Genomic DNA, 14,272 nt, shown 5'->3' with positions numbered 1-14,272 from the left:
TTGTAAAATCAGAACATTTGTCTTCCTTTTATGGGCTTTTTAAGCTAAAAAGGCAAAGAATCTTAACAATAAACTGGTTACATAGTAATTTAGCAATAGTTCACAACATGTATCGAGTGGCTGAGGCACAGAAAGTGAATGTTTTAGCTCTAATATTTGCTGAGATTTTCCATAGTAAAGGTAGAAATGTAATCAATAACGCATGGTCACTTCTGAGGCCCTTTTCTTCACAAACACAAGAGGCATCATCAGAAACAGAAAGTATTACCTGTGGCAACATGACGTCCCATTCCAAAGATGGCATAAATGATGGCAGGGAATAAAGACCCGTATAAACCGAACACTGGGTGCACAGATGAGAGAATGGCAAAGGCCAACCCTGTGAAGAAAACCAGCATAACGAAGACCATTTTATAACCCAGAATGTAGTCCATTACAAAGCAGAATGAATATTGGCTTATTCAGTAACAAGATAAGCCATAATTTTATTATTCTGTTTGCTCAATGAGAGACTAGCATCATGGTTCTAAATAACAGAAAATTCACTCATTAGTTTATATTTCATTTCATTTCAGATTTTTGGAGTACTGCTTTTTGTCCTTGGTTACAAAGATCTATATATATAAAAGCCCAGCAACTGAACGGCAGAATGAGCAGAATCACTGGTCGACCAGTTGCTATAATGTGCACTGACCACCAGGGGGCAGAAGCTCAATGCAGGAGTGGAAACCACAGTGGGAGCGCCACTCAGCTGACCAGGATGCACGGTGCTCCCACAGCGGGCAGATCCCCCGTAGGCCTTGCCCCCCATCAGTGCATGAATCCGTGCACCAGGCCTCTAGTAACTACATGAAAATATTTGTGTTGAGTGTCTTCCTGTAGAAGTGTTAATATCACAGCAAAATATCTTCGCACACTTAGCAAAGCATTTTCACATGTATTTTTTTTTAAGTTTTTGTTTTGTTTTGTTAATCCTCACCTGAGGATCTTTCCCCATTGATTTTTTAGAGAGAACAGAAGAGAGAGGGAAAGACAGGGAGAAATATGGATGTGAGAGAAACGCATCGATTGGTTGCCTCCTGCATGAGCCCCGAACAGGGCCCAGGCCCAGACGGAACCTGCAGCCAAGGTACGTGCCCTTGACTGAAATTGAACCTGGGGCTCTTTGGTCCACAGGCCAATGCTTCATCCACTGAGAAAAACTGGCTAGGGCTCACGTACAATTTTATTTGCCTAATAACATCTGTGAGAGAGGCAGGGTTTATAGCTTTACCACTGATAGATGAGACGCCTGACATGAAAGGTGACAAAGGCTGGGGCATAAAGAGCACACGTTTAAAGTGGCCTTTTTGGCTGACTGACTGGCTGGCCTGAGATTGTGTATCTCAGAGGGCCAGTGTGTGCATGCATGCAGTTCCCATACCTGGACCACATGAATATAGTCATTTAGGTACAATTTCTTAGAGTGAAAAAAGAATCAACTTTGATTATTCAAAGAGTAAGAAGTAACTAATAACTATTCATTTTCATTCCTAATAGATTCTACTGTCTACATACTTTGTATGTTGCATGCACATCAAAAAATGTTCTAGTGTGTCAAAATGACTACTAGTGGTTTAAAGGTGACCAAAATAAATGTGATCTTGTTTGTGGCTGGTCCTTGGCATTAAACAGATAGTTAAGGTCCTGATAAATCCATTCAAGTCTATATACATTCTTCTCCATGTTTAATAAATAGGGTGTTCCATTCAATAAGAGCAGAATTACAACTCTAACTTTCTTAATTTGGGGTAAAATTACTGCAAGTGCTGATAGATATTTGTATTACCTCATCTAACTTAGATAAGAGCAAAAGCAACACAACAAACAAAAGTATAAAGGAATGAAATAAAAAATGAGTATTAGGTTAAAAGATGTCCAAAAGGATAGGGAGAAAAGCAAGGAAAAGAAGGGTGAAGAGAGAGAGAGAGAGAGAGAGAGAGAAAGAGAGAGAGAGAGAGAGAGAGAGAGAGAGAGAGAGAGAGAGAGATTGGAGGGAGAAATAAAAAAACTTAAGATTTTTAATGGCTCATTATTTTTAAAGATCAAAAATCATGTATTGGTAATGCAAGTTTGTTATATCCACACACAAAAATGACCACTGGAAGACTTTAAAAGATGCGATATTTGGGGGGAAAATGTTTTGTAGGTGCAGTAATGGTTAATATAGTAGAGGAATAGGAGACACTCTATTCCCACATAAATCTCATCAGTAGTTTCAGTGTCTGTTAGCACTGCCAAATTCCCAAGGGGCTCTGAATGTGAAGTTGGACATTAACCACAAACACCCCTTAGTCCTCAGACCCAGGCTGCAGTGAGAACAGCTTCCATCGACATAGGATCTGACCCCTGACCGAGAAGGAGCGTGAAAGCAGGTAGGTAGCTCAGCCACTGCCTCTGCTGCTGCTATAATCTCTTGGCTGAGATAGCTGGAGAGTGACACTGTCACTACTGATGAGAAAGAACTGTTTATCACAGAGAAGGTGATGTTTCATATTTCAGATACAAATATTTACTTTCAGGACAGTTTTGTCTGGATGTACACAATAAGCAATTATTCTGAAAATCAAAGAAAACTGAAACTGCAGAAGATTGTTTCTAGAACTTGAGAATTGTGCAGAAATTATAGAGAGAGCCACTCTGTTGAAGACTTTATATTTTGCGGTCTTAGTGACCTCACTATAAAGTGGAGAGGCAGACTTAGAGGCAGGCAGTGGTTTTACTCCCATAAATACAAGAACAATATTATTTTATAGACTGTAGTCTATGGTTATGGAGCTTCAGTTACTACCCAGAAAATGACAGCTCACACAACTCAATGGAACAATGATTCCCGTAGAATTCACTGCCCTCACTTATCAATCCTTTTTGTGAAACACCCTTCAGGAATAGCTTCTGGTCAAGATGGCAAAATAGGTAAACTCTATGCTCACCTCCTCCAACGACCACAGCGAAATTACAACTAAATTATAGAATAATTCTCTTTGAGAACTAGCTGAAGACTAGTGAAAAGGAATTTTTATAATTAAGGATATAAAAAAAAGCAACATCAGGACCACAAAAAGGGGAGAGAGGCAGAACAGGCAGGTCCCACATCCCTGGTGTGGAAAATAAGGACTGAGAGTGGTATCTCAGACACAGAGGTCCTCCCTGAGAAATGTGGGGTCCCAGTCCTACATCAGGCTCCCCAACCCGGGACATCAATGCCAGGAAGAGGAGTCCCCATAACACCTGGCTGTAAAACCCAGTGGATGTCAGTCATATCCCAGATATACAAAGGGCTCCTATAGATGGAGGCACTGTAGGTCTTAAAGGGACCATGCACATACTGACTTGCTCAAAAACTCAATCACTCTAAACTCTAGCACAGGGGTAGCAGCACGAATGGCTCCAGGGACATACAGAAAGAAACCAAAATGACTAACTTCAGGGCAAGAGCTGGAGGGTCAAGGGTTGGGAGAACTCTATCTGGGGTGCTGGAAGGCACTGTAGGTTCTTTGAGGAAACTATCAGAAAGAGAAATTAAGTAAATAATCCCACTTACAATTAAATCACAGGTATTATGAATAAATGGGTATGTATTCATAGGTATTTATTATATATTTTATTATTTATTCCAAGGTGGGGAAAGACCTGCACTTGGAAAACTATACAACATTGAAGAAATAAATTAAAGAAGATACAAAAAAATGGAAGCATATATCATGCTCGTGGATACGAAGAGTAAACATTGTTAAAATATTTACAAATATATGACCCAAAGCAATCTAGATTCAGTGCAATTGCTATTAAAGAACCAATGGCATTTTTCACAGAATTAGAATAAATAGTCCTAAAATTTATATGGAATTACAAAAGACCACCAATAGCCAAAGCAATCATGAGAAAGAAGAACAAAGTTGGAGGTATCATGCTACCTGATATCAAACTATACTACAAGGCAATAGTATTGAAAACAGCATGGTACTGGTATAAAAACAGACACATAGATCAATGAAATAGAGTAGAAAGCTCAGAAAAACCCCATGCCTAAATGATCAACCAATCTATAACAGAGGAGACAAGTATATACAATGTGGTAAAGATAGTCTCTTCAATAAATGGTGTCGTGAAAACTATACAGATACATACAAAAATGAAACTAGATCACTATCTTAAATCATATACAAAAATCCATTTAAAATAAATTAAAAATGTAAATGTAAGACTCGAAACCATAAAACTCCTAGAAAAAAATAGGCAGTAAATTTTTTGACATTGCTTTTACTGATATATTTTTTTATGTGTCTCCCTAGGCACATAAAAAAATACATCAGTAAAAGCAATGTCGAAAAATTTACTGCCTATTTTTTTCTAGAAAAAATATAAAACCAATGGGACCACATCAATCTAAAGTTTTCACAGTGAAGGAAACCATCAACAACAAAAAACACACATCCTACCAAATGGGAGAAGATATTTGCCAATGATATATCTGAGAAAGGGTTAATATCCAAAATGTATGAAGAACTCATACAACTTAACCCCAGAAAAACAAATAACCTTATTTTAATAATGGGCTAAGGATCTGAATAGACATTTCTCCAATGAGGACACACAGGTGGCCAACAGACATATTAAAAATAATCAACACCAGTAATCATGAGGGAAAAGCAAATGAAAACCAGAATGAAATATCACTTCACAGATATCAGAATGGCTATCATCAATAAAACAACAAGTGTTGGCAAGGATGTGGAAAAAACACATTGCTGTCTGGGATTATAAATTAGTGCAGCCATTATGCAAAACAGTATAGGTTCCTCAAAAAATTAAAAACAGAACTACAATATGACATAGCAATTCCACGTCCAGGTATGTATCCAAAGAAATCCAAAATACTAACTCAAAAAGATATATACATCCCTATTTTCATTACAGCATTATTTTCAATAGCCAGTATATGAATGCAACCTAAATGTCCTTTGATAAACAAATGGGAAAGAAGATGTGGTACATATATACAATGGAATATTACTCATGCATAAAACCAGCAATCAGACATCCCCCAAGGGGTCCTAGATTGTGAGAGGGTGCAGGTTGGGTTTAGGGACCCCCTCCCCCCCGCTCCATGCACGAACTTCATGCACCAGGCCTCTAGTCCTATTAATAAAAGGCTAATATGCAAATCGACTGAACGGTGGTATGACCGGTCGCTATGATGTGCACTGACCACCTGGGGGCAGACGCTCAATGCAGGAGCTGCTCCCTGGTGGTCAGTGCACTCCCACAGGGGGAGCACCACTCAGCCAGAAGCCGGGCTCACGGCTGGAGAGCGCAGTGGTGGTGGGAGCCTCTCCCACCTCCAAGGCAGTGCTAAGGAGCAGCAAGCCCTGCTTCTGGCTGAGTGGTGCTCCCACAGGCAGAGCACTGGGCTCATGGCTGGAGAGTGCAGTGGCAGTGGTTGGAGCCTCTCCCACCTCCACAGCAGCACTAAGGACCCCTCGGGGAGCAGGCCTAAGACGGCAGGCAGACACCCCCCAAGGGTCCCAGATTGCAAGAGGGCAGTGGCCAGGCTGAGGGACCCCCCCCCCCGCCCCTTGGCACGAATGTCGTGTACCAGGCCTCTAGTGTATATATAAAAGAAAGTCAGGTTAGAGCTAGGTAGCTAATACTAGGGTTCAATATCCCCAAGCCTGAGACCATGCAGGGGAATAGTCCCAGAAAACCCTTTAACTTTTGCACTCTAATATGCTTCAGGAATTCCCACTTATTGTTCACATGTCATTAAGCTGCCCTCAGGAGTGCAATGAAGCTCCGCTTCCACACATATGTTTCTGTGCCAGTAATGCCACACATTCTGCAGAATTATAGGAGCATCCATCTTTTCCCTGCTAAGGCAGCATAACATTTTCATGGTGTGGGAACAGAATTCTAGGTGGTCCCTTAGTATTATAAGCTCAGACATCCTCATATTGCTCCTCGGTGGATTAGGTGCTTATATGGCAAGTCATGCATTGTAGGCCTCCACTCTGTCTCAATGCTTGAGTTTTCAGGTTAGAAACACAGAAACTATTTCCCCCCAAGTGGTCACCCAGGCTAGAATGTTAACTAAATACTCTCTAGACCAGAGTTTTATACTACTTAGCTTGCCATCCATGTTGGTGGCATGTTTTAAGTCAATGACCTTCTCTAGAATGTTTGCTCATCTTCAAAATACATTCAGTAGAGTGAAAACAGGTATTTGTTTCTATTGTTTGTTATGAGGGAAGAATAAAAAATTACCCCTTGCCGAAACCGGTTTGGCTCAGTGGATAGAGCGTCGGCCTGCGGACTCAAGGGTCCCAGGTTCGATTCCGGTCAAGGGCATGTACCTTGGTTGCGGGCACATCCCCAGTAGGGGGTGTGCAGGAGGCAGCTGGTCGATGTTTCTCTCTCATCGATGTTTCTAACTCTCTATCCCTCTCCCTTACTCTCTGTAAAAAAAAAAAAAAAAAAAAAAAAAAAATTACCCCTTCTTTCTTCTAAGTTCTTGAAGAAAAGGAGCCTATAATGATTGCCAATATTGTATTCACACAAATGAAAGGTAATGATATATAAATGCCTCCTTTACTCTATATTTTGTAGTAGTTGTTTTCCTTGTAACTTCACCTTTTGAGTCTAAAAAGTGCAGGGACGATAGCTAAATGCAAAAGTAATATGAAGAGGAGAATATTTGAACCTTCCTAAAGAAATGTCTTCTATTATTAATAACACTAGAGTCCTGATGCACAGAATTCGTGCAAGAGTAGGCCTCCTTCCCCCAGCTGCCGGCATCGGCTTCCCTCTGGCATGAGGGACCTAGGCTTCCCTCAGGCCACCAGTAGGCACCGGGACCTGGGCTTCCCTCTGGCCGCTGGCTGGCACCTGGGACCCAGGCTTCCCTCGCAGCCCTGGCTTCGTCCAGAAGGATGTCCAGTCGGTATTGTAAATGTCTGGTTATTTTGGCAGTATAGAGTATAAAATATAAACTATTAAGAGTTGACTTTTGTAATTTAGTCCTAACTCTATCACTTATTAGGCAGGAGGACTGGGAAAAATTATTCAATTTTCTAAGCCTCCATTTTCGTATGTGGAAAATGGAGAAGAGACAGCTGTCTCTTGGGATTTTGTTAGGATGGGGAAGATAATGTAAATAAGGAGTTTAGAACAATACTCTTTACAGCAATGTCATGATATTTCACTTTTCGTATCTCCATAGTGGGTGAGCATGAGCAAGTTTGAGAGGATTGTTTTTAAAAGAGGTAATTTTAGAAGAATGAGTCTTTCGTTGCACCAACAAAAACATTTAAGTTCTTTCTAGTGGTGTAGACTTGTCCAATCACTGGTAGACTTCCAAGAGAAACAGTAGCCAGATCTATAAGTTTAGGAGACACGAGGACTGAATAAACTTTGTGCTTCTCATCAGTTGGGAGTTAGCCAGTTTCTCCTCATAACCAATTAAATACGTAAATCATAAACAAAAATTCTCAAAATCTATAGAAGCCATGAAATTAACTACTAATGACTTACACACAAATGCTATCACTAATGACATACCACAGGTATTTTATTATATCCCCAAATTTCTTTATTAACCTGATATTTTACAAAGGTGAAAAAACAAATTGGTTTTAAATATGTCTTTCATTTCACATTAAGTTAAAGCAAAATAAATTTATAACATATACTGAAACTATGAAAAAGCCCTTGTAAATTAATCACCTAAGTTTCAAAGTACATGGCAGTGTCTCCTTTGAATAAAACTGACTAAAATCAAGGCTGGAAATAACTCTAACCTGCTATTTATTTTGAACTTTTATGAAAGATAACTATGTTTTGCTGTTGACAAAATTGTAATATAAGACTATTTAGAAAAATGTAATCCCATAAAATATGGTAGTATTATGGATCTTAAAGCACCAGTGCAGATGTTTCTAATCACATTAAAAACACAAATACACAAACAAGTTTGTTTCAACTACTAAATAATTCAATTAAAAGAGTGCATATCATGGAATGGTAGGGATAATAGTTCAAGACAGGGAGGTAGTGAAACTGTAAGGAAATATAAATCTACAAAGTCTGTGCTGAGGAGTGTTCCAAATTCTCAAGGCTGAGAAGTCAGTTCCTTTCCTTGCTGCAGTTAGTAAATTATTACCTGAATTAAAGAAATACAATGAGTATACCTTTAAGGAAAACACACACACACACACACACACACACACACACACACACACAAACTCACATGTATATGCACACTAGCTAACTAAAAGCTTTCACCAAGAGAAACACCTATCTAAATCCAAAAGGTCATTTAGAATCTGCCTTGGGAAAATTAAAATAATACTTCTCACCAGTTTAAATTTCTTATGGAGAAATAAATACAGTGCATAATGTTGTGACAGGACAGTAAGAAGCTAGGACAATTCCTGGGCAAGTGGAATAGGGAAACTGAGATGAGAAAATTAAACAAAGCCAAACAGTTTTGGCAGCTTGCAGCCAGCTTGTGAATCAAGACCTTATCTTCCCCAACCAAGGACACTTGAGAGCAAATGGCTAATACCTCTCCTCCCTAACCAGACAATACATAGCTTAAATCACCCGGGAACAAACTGTTAAGGCAGAGGGGGAAGGGAGAAAGAAAAAAAGGGAGCATTTTATCTCACTCACTGAACAAAGAGGTAAGCAGTCTTGGGACATACCAGATGGTCTCATAAATTCTGGGAAAGCAACCACAAAGTAAAAGGGGGACCTTGAAATCTAGTCTGTGCCCAAGATATCCAGCAGAGGAACCTTGAAACCTGTAGACAGAAGGTTATAAAATCCCTTGAACCCCCACCAGGCGTGCACTCAGATTAGCTGGGTGCCCACTTATGTTTCATGCCAAGTGCATTTTTAATAAATTTGTTTGCTTTGCTTCCTTAATGAATTTGCTTGCTACAACACCGCTTCCAGAGTCACTCATTTGAAATCGTTCCTACAAGATTGACAAGAGCCCCAGCTGACCCAGGGGCTGTCTGATAACATATTTTCTGGTGTCCTATAACAATGTGATACAGAATTAAATTGGCATGTACAATCAATATTGTGGGGGAGCACGGGAGACTTGGTTGGAAAGTTTGTAAGGAGAAAATTCCAACCTAGTGGAGTTGGCTGAAGGCAGCAGCCCCTAATTGTCCCTTGACCTTTCCAAACAAGTCTGTGTGCATGTGGACCCTTGGGTGTTTACCGGAATCTTTATGCTTAACCTTTAGACATCCTTGCTTAAAGGACACTGCAGACGCATGTGTCCTCCCAAGAATGCTTACCTTGATTTTATCTAAAAGTTAAATTTTAGCTCAAACTGCTGTTACCATAAAAGCCTGAAGAGGCAGGTGATCAAGGCTGTCTGGTTCCTATAGCCAGGCAGTCCCTTAGCCCTTTCTTTCACAGCAATCGTGTGTCAGAGTAATCATTCATCCATCGCTCAGGGTCTGCTGGTCAGTCCGAGCACAAAATAAGCTCTAAGGGCATACAGGATTGTCTATATATCTATACAGATACTCAGTATATAAATATTCAATGTGTTTATTTTCCTCAAATTAATTAAAAATTCATTTCATTAGCTAAATTGTAAATCTGAGGTCACAATACTCTTCCACTAAAACAAAGTGACAGTTTTTCTGCATAAAAACAGGAAAGTCAAATACGACACATTACCTTGTGTCACCTGTTGAACTGCCAACATGATCCCAGACACAGTATCTGGGAGCAAGTTTTCTTTCAGATTGTAATGTAATGCCCATTCCAAAATCGGCAGCCGCCTTCTGCACCACTGCTTAACGCCTTCACAGCGGGGAGCCTTCACCTGGCCCCAGAGCACACTTTTCTTTTTCCTCTTTGCCCCTGTCATTTTTCAGATTTTCTCTTGCAGAAGTAAACTTTAGACAAGAAAAAAACTGCTGCAGAACAGCTCCTTTCAATGCAAGGCTCCAATTCTTCCGCGGTTTTCAATGTCAAAGCTATCCAAAAAAATAAATCATTAAAAGAGAGAGAGGCAGGTAGAGAGATTAACAGGTGCACTTAAATATATGCAGCTGGGCTGTATGTATTATTATGGTGCAGCTAATCATTCTAGATAAAAAAAAATAGATTAAAACCTTGAAATCTTATCTGAATGAGATGGGGAAATGGTTTCTGTTAGGAAAATATTTTTCCTACCTTGGAAAAGAAATGGGTTCAGTGTAAGTTGGTCTAGAGCTCTCTCACCAGTAAATGCTCGTATATGCTCTGCAGTCTTAAATGTTTGGCTCTAATCCCAAAGACTAATGTAGTTCTGGGCATGTGTCGGAAGTAGGCTGGGTCATGCCAACGAAAACAGGAAGCATTCAGCTAGCTGATCTCTCCCTATAAGCTATGCAAAGAGATAAAACCTCCAGAGGGCTCAGTCCTGCAAAATAAAATCAGAATTTCGACTTACATCTTTGGGAAGTATACATTTTCAGTTCTACAAAATTCAGAAACATAAGAGGTAATGTCCTTATCATTTTTAGTCCCTGGGAGACTAAACATGTTCATTCATTCACTATCAGCAATACTTATCTTTGTATTATATACTTCATTCAATATATAAGCAAATAATTTCAGAAGCTATATTGAGTATATATTATTGAGTATATTGAGTATATATTATTTTTATAATCCAAATTCACAGTAAAGATTTTTTCAAAACATATCTAGGTCATAAATTCAAATCTATGCTGACAAAATAAAAAGACTTGAAAGCTTGACTGAAGTCACTGATCAACAGCAATGATTCCTTTAAATCTAACCATTTAAATTCATTTTTTTAAACTGTGTTACATGTTAGTAACAAAGAATTCATGTAAACAGGATTATTAGAACTGAAAATGAATCTGTATCAAAGCACCTAAACAGTGCTAGTAATTAGGTTAAAACATCCTAAGACCAGGAGGGAGCAGAAATTAGCTTCATAAAATACTTTTGTAGTTTCTCAATCAAAAGACTTCTAAACATTTTGAATAAATCTTCCTTAAAATCTTTTAAGTATAAATCTGGAATTCCATTTCCAGATTTTTTGCAATTTCATGTACTTAACACATTATTTAAAGCATGCCAAAAATCTTACTCCAGAGCATGGTATCACTCCTACTTATAATCAGCAATACCAAAAAAACTTTGTGAAGAAATTTATTCACACCCATAAGATTATCAGAGAATCTTTGACCCAGCCCATAAAATTCAAAAAAGATTAAATAATATTTATGCAAAAGTTTCAATGACCAAATTTATATTAAAGTTCAATACTATGTATCATCTATATGAGAAAACTGTTCCCAGATGTCTAGGCAACACCTATACAAATAAAAACATAAACTTAACTTTGACCTACCATGTTAAAGTACAGAAAAATTCCTCTTTCTAAAATATTATTTTGATTACATCTCTAACATTTGATCATTCAGTGTTCAATATCAAACTTAAACTCATTAGCGCAAGCATGAGACCTCTCTCCCCTCCCCTAACCCCTCGTTAGCTTCCCATCAACTCTATTTATTAACCCAGCAATTACTGATTGAAAAACACATACTGTTAGACTCTGTGTGAAGTTATATGAAAGAGGGGGTATATATTGTCTTTATTGTCTAGAAGTGATTTAATTAAGGAAATAGGAAAATGTATAACTCACTCAAGGCAGAATGAGATAAATTAATAATCAAGTCACACAGTAAATGCTATGGAAGCTCAGAGGAGGGACAATTACGGTCCCACTGAGAAAAAGCCTTTGCACAACGCATCGACCCTCTGTTCCAGCAGATAATTACACTCACCCTCTGCTGTATACTGGCCCTCCAGCATAACTCTACAGCAATTTCCCTAGATCCCTGGTCTTTCTCCTTATGCTAAACATTTAGCCAATCCTTACCTCTTCCATGAAAGTTTTTCTGGTTTCCCCACAGTTCTGTTCTTGCTGTACACCCAACATCCAGGTAGCCTTTAAGCTATTCGTGGGTGTACAGCTGCGCTCCTTCTCACTGTCTGTTGGTTTTCTTCCTTGAAATCTACTTCATGTGATTTTATCCAGTCACGCTGGTGAGATTGTGAATTCCTTGTGAGGAGGGATTATTCACATAACTCGCTTTGCCACTTTCCTAGGACCTAATAGAAGGTCCTGCAGATGTAGGACCCACTCAATAAGAATTAACACACGAATGCCCCTACTCCTGAGAGTACCCAAGAATTCTTGAGTCTATTTCAGCCTGGCTCCAGGCTACGCTGTTAGAGAACCAGGAGACTGGGTGGAGAGAGAAAAAGAGTTAGATTGTAATGGGGAAAATAAGGACTCCTCCCCATTCTCTCACCACGTAGGGAAAGGTCTATCTCTTTTCAATTCCTTTTGCTACTATTATAGAATCTGGGAAATGGAAAGAGGAGAAACTAGATAGTGAATGCAAGAGAAAGGGAGGAGACAAAACAGAGAGAGAAACCTCCTGGGCTGGGGTTTTAGAGGGTTGGCATGTAAGAGCTTCTGGAGCAATTATGAATTATGAGATAACTGAGCCAGGCTCAAATGAGGAAAGTCTTTAAAGAAATACTGTTCAGCCCTGGCCAGTGTGGCTCTGTTGGTCGGGTGTCATCCTAATGCACCAAAATGTTGCTGGTTTGGTTCCTGGTCAGGGAACATGCCCAGGTTGTGGGACCAGTTCTTGGTGGGAGGGAGGGAGCGTGCAGGAGGCAGCTGATGGATGTTTCACTCTCACATGGGTGTAACGTTTTCCTCTCTCTCCCTTCCTCTTTCTCTAAAATCCATTTTTAAAAATCTTTTTTAAAAAAAGAAATATTATTTAATGGTTTTTGAGAGACACCAGTAAAGATTGATATTCTTATCACATTACTTTTTTATTAAACTTATTGAGGCGAGATTGGTTAATAAGACTAGGTAGGTTTCAAGTGTACATTTCCATGATACATGATCTGGATAGTGCATTGTGTGCCCAAAACCCAAAGTCAAATCATCTTCTGTCACCATATAGTTGACCCTCTTTATCGTTTACTACCTTCTCACATTACTTTTGAATGTATCATTATGCTTCTTTGAACATGATCTGTGTCGAGACTGGGACCCCTAAAATGCTGATTTATATACAGGTTACATTTGGAAATGTAGACTCAGAAATCTTGGAGGGTGTCAACTCCAAGACCATGCTTACTTCAGGAATTGATGGACAGCATTTCTAACAAGAGGACACCTGCACAAGGTTCCCATCTGAGGAGGAGAGCCGAGGCTGTGAACAGAGCCACGTTCTGCTCAGAAGCCACGGAGCTGGTATGGGGATACATCCACAGGAAGGAAACATTTCAGCAAGTGGTCCACTAGATAGAGTATCTTTTCTTAATTGGTACCTTTTCAAATTTTACACAGGTTGGCACCGTCCTGAATCGAACCTCTGTTTTCATTCTTCCATCGACTGAAATGAACAGGCTTAGCAAAAGAGCCCTTTCTAATATCCAGACATTCTAATTATTAGAACATGTTTCCCAATTATTGAGCCAAAATCTGCTCAATACTGTTCAGAAATACTGCGACCTTTCCGTGGGAATGCACGTAGGCAGGTCAATTACAGTCCTGAGCAGTGCCGCTCATGCTTCACTCCTGACAGGCCAGCCGGTCGAGTAGAGGGGGCCAAGTCCTGTGCGCCCAGTGCTTTGACATGCTTTGCTTTCTTTAGATTAAAGAGCCCTTTCCAGTCTGTTTCTTTACCATGTTTTTTTTTTTCTTTCTATCATTATTCTATACTCTGTGACTTATTTTGACTCATAATAGGGACCAACAGAGATGGCTGTAGTGAAGTTAAAAAAAAAAAAAAGCATAGGGAAAAGAATTACTTGTACATTCAGATGCTTGTCTTACAATGATCTAAGCCATTTTAAAGGACATGGGAAAGGAGAGAGATAGATAGAGATAGAGATAGAGATAGAGATAGAGATAGAGATAGAGATAGAGATAGATAGAGAGAATTGAAAAAGGAAGGAAAGATATAATTCATTCTTGATCAATCAAAATCCATGCCTTCCTGGTGTGGGGCACGGGCTGGGAGGAGGAGTGTAAAGGGGGTGGGGGACATCTGTAATATTGTCAACAATAAAAAAATAAGTAAGTACAAATATCACCCCAAAAACCCATACCTTTAATTATATTTTCCTTTTCGATGGTCGGCTGGACATTTCTAGC

At 39.4% G+C, this 14,272-nt stretch overlaps 1 protein-coding gene across 2 annotated transcripts in view; it reads right to left on the bottom strand.

The window, feature by feature from the left end:
* SLC26A7 (solute carrier family 26 member 7) overlaps nucleotides 1-9,931 on the bottom strand; it is a 44,285-nt gene extending 34,354 nt beyond the window's left edge. For both annotated transcript variants that reach the window (XM_028156122.2, XM_054708478.1), the window contains exons 1-2: nucleotides 9,739-9,931; nucleotides 269-379 (exon numbers count right to left, since the gene is read on the bottom strand). In XM_028156122.2, the coding sequence (XP_028011923.2) occupies nucleotides 269-379; nucleotides 9,739-9,931 (304 nt within the window). The remainder of the gene's footprint in view (nucleotides 1-268; nucleotides 380-9,738) is intronic.
* Nucleotides 9,932-14,272: the final 4,341 nt, after the last annotated feature.

Source organism: Eptesicus fuscus, chromosome 19, assembly GCF_027574615.1.
Source record: "Eptesicus fuscus isolate TK198812 chromosome 19, DD_ASM_mEF_20220401, whole genome shotgun sequence".
Taxonomy (NCBI): domain Eukaryota; kingdom Metazoa; phylum Chordata; class Mammalia; order Chiroptera; family Vespertilionidae; genus Eptesicus; species Eptesicus fuscus.
Note: the sequence above shows the minus strand (reverse complement) of the source record. Positions and strands in the feature narration are given on the sequence as shown.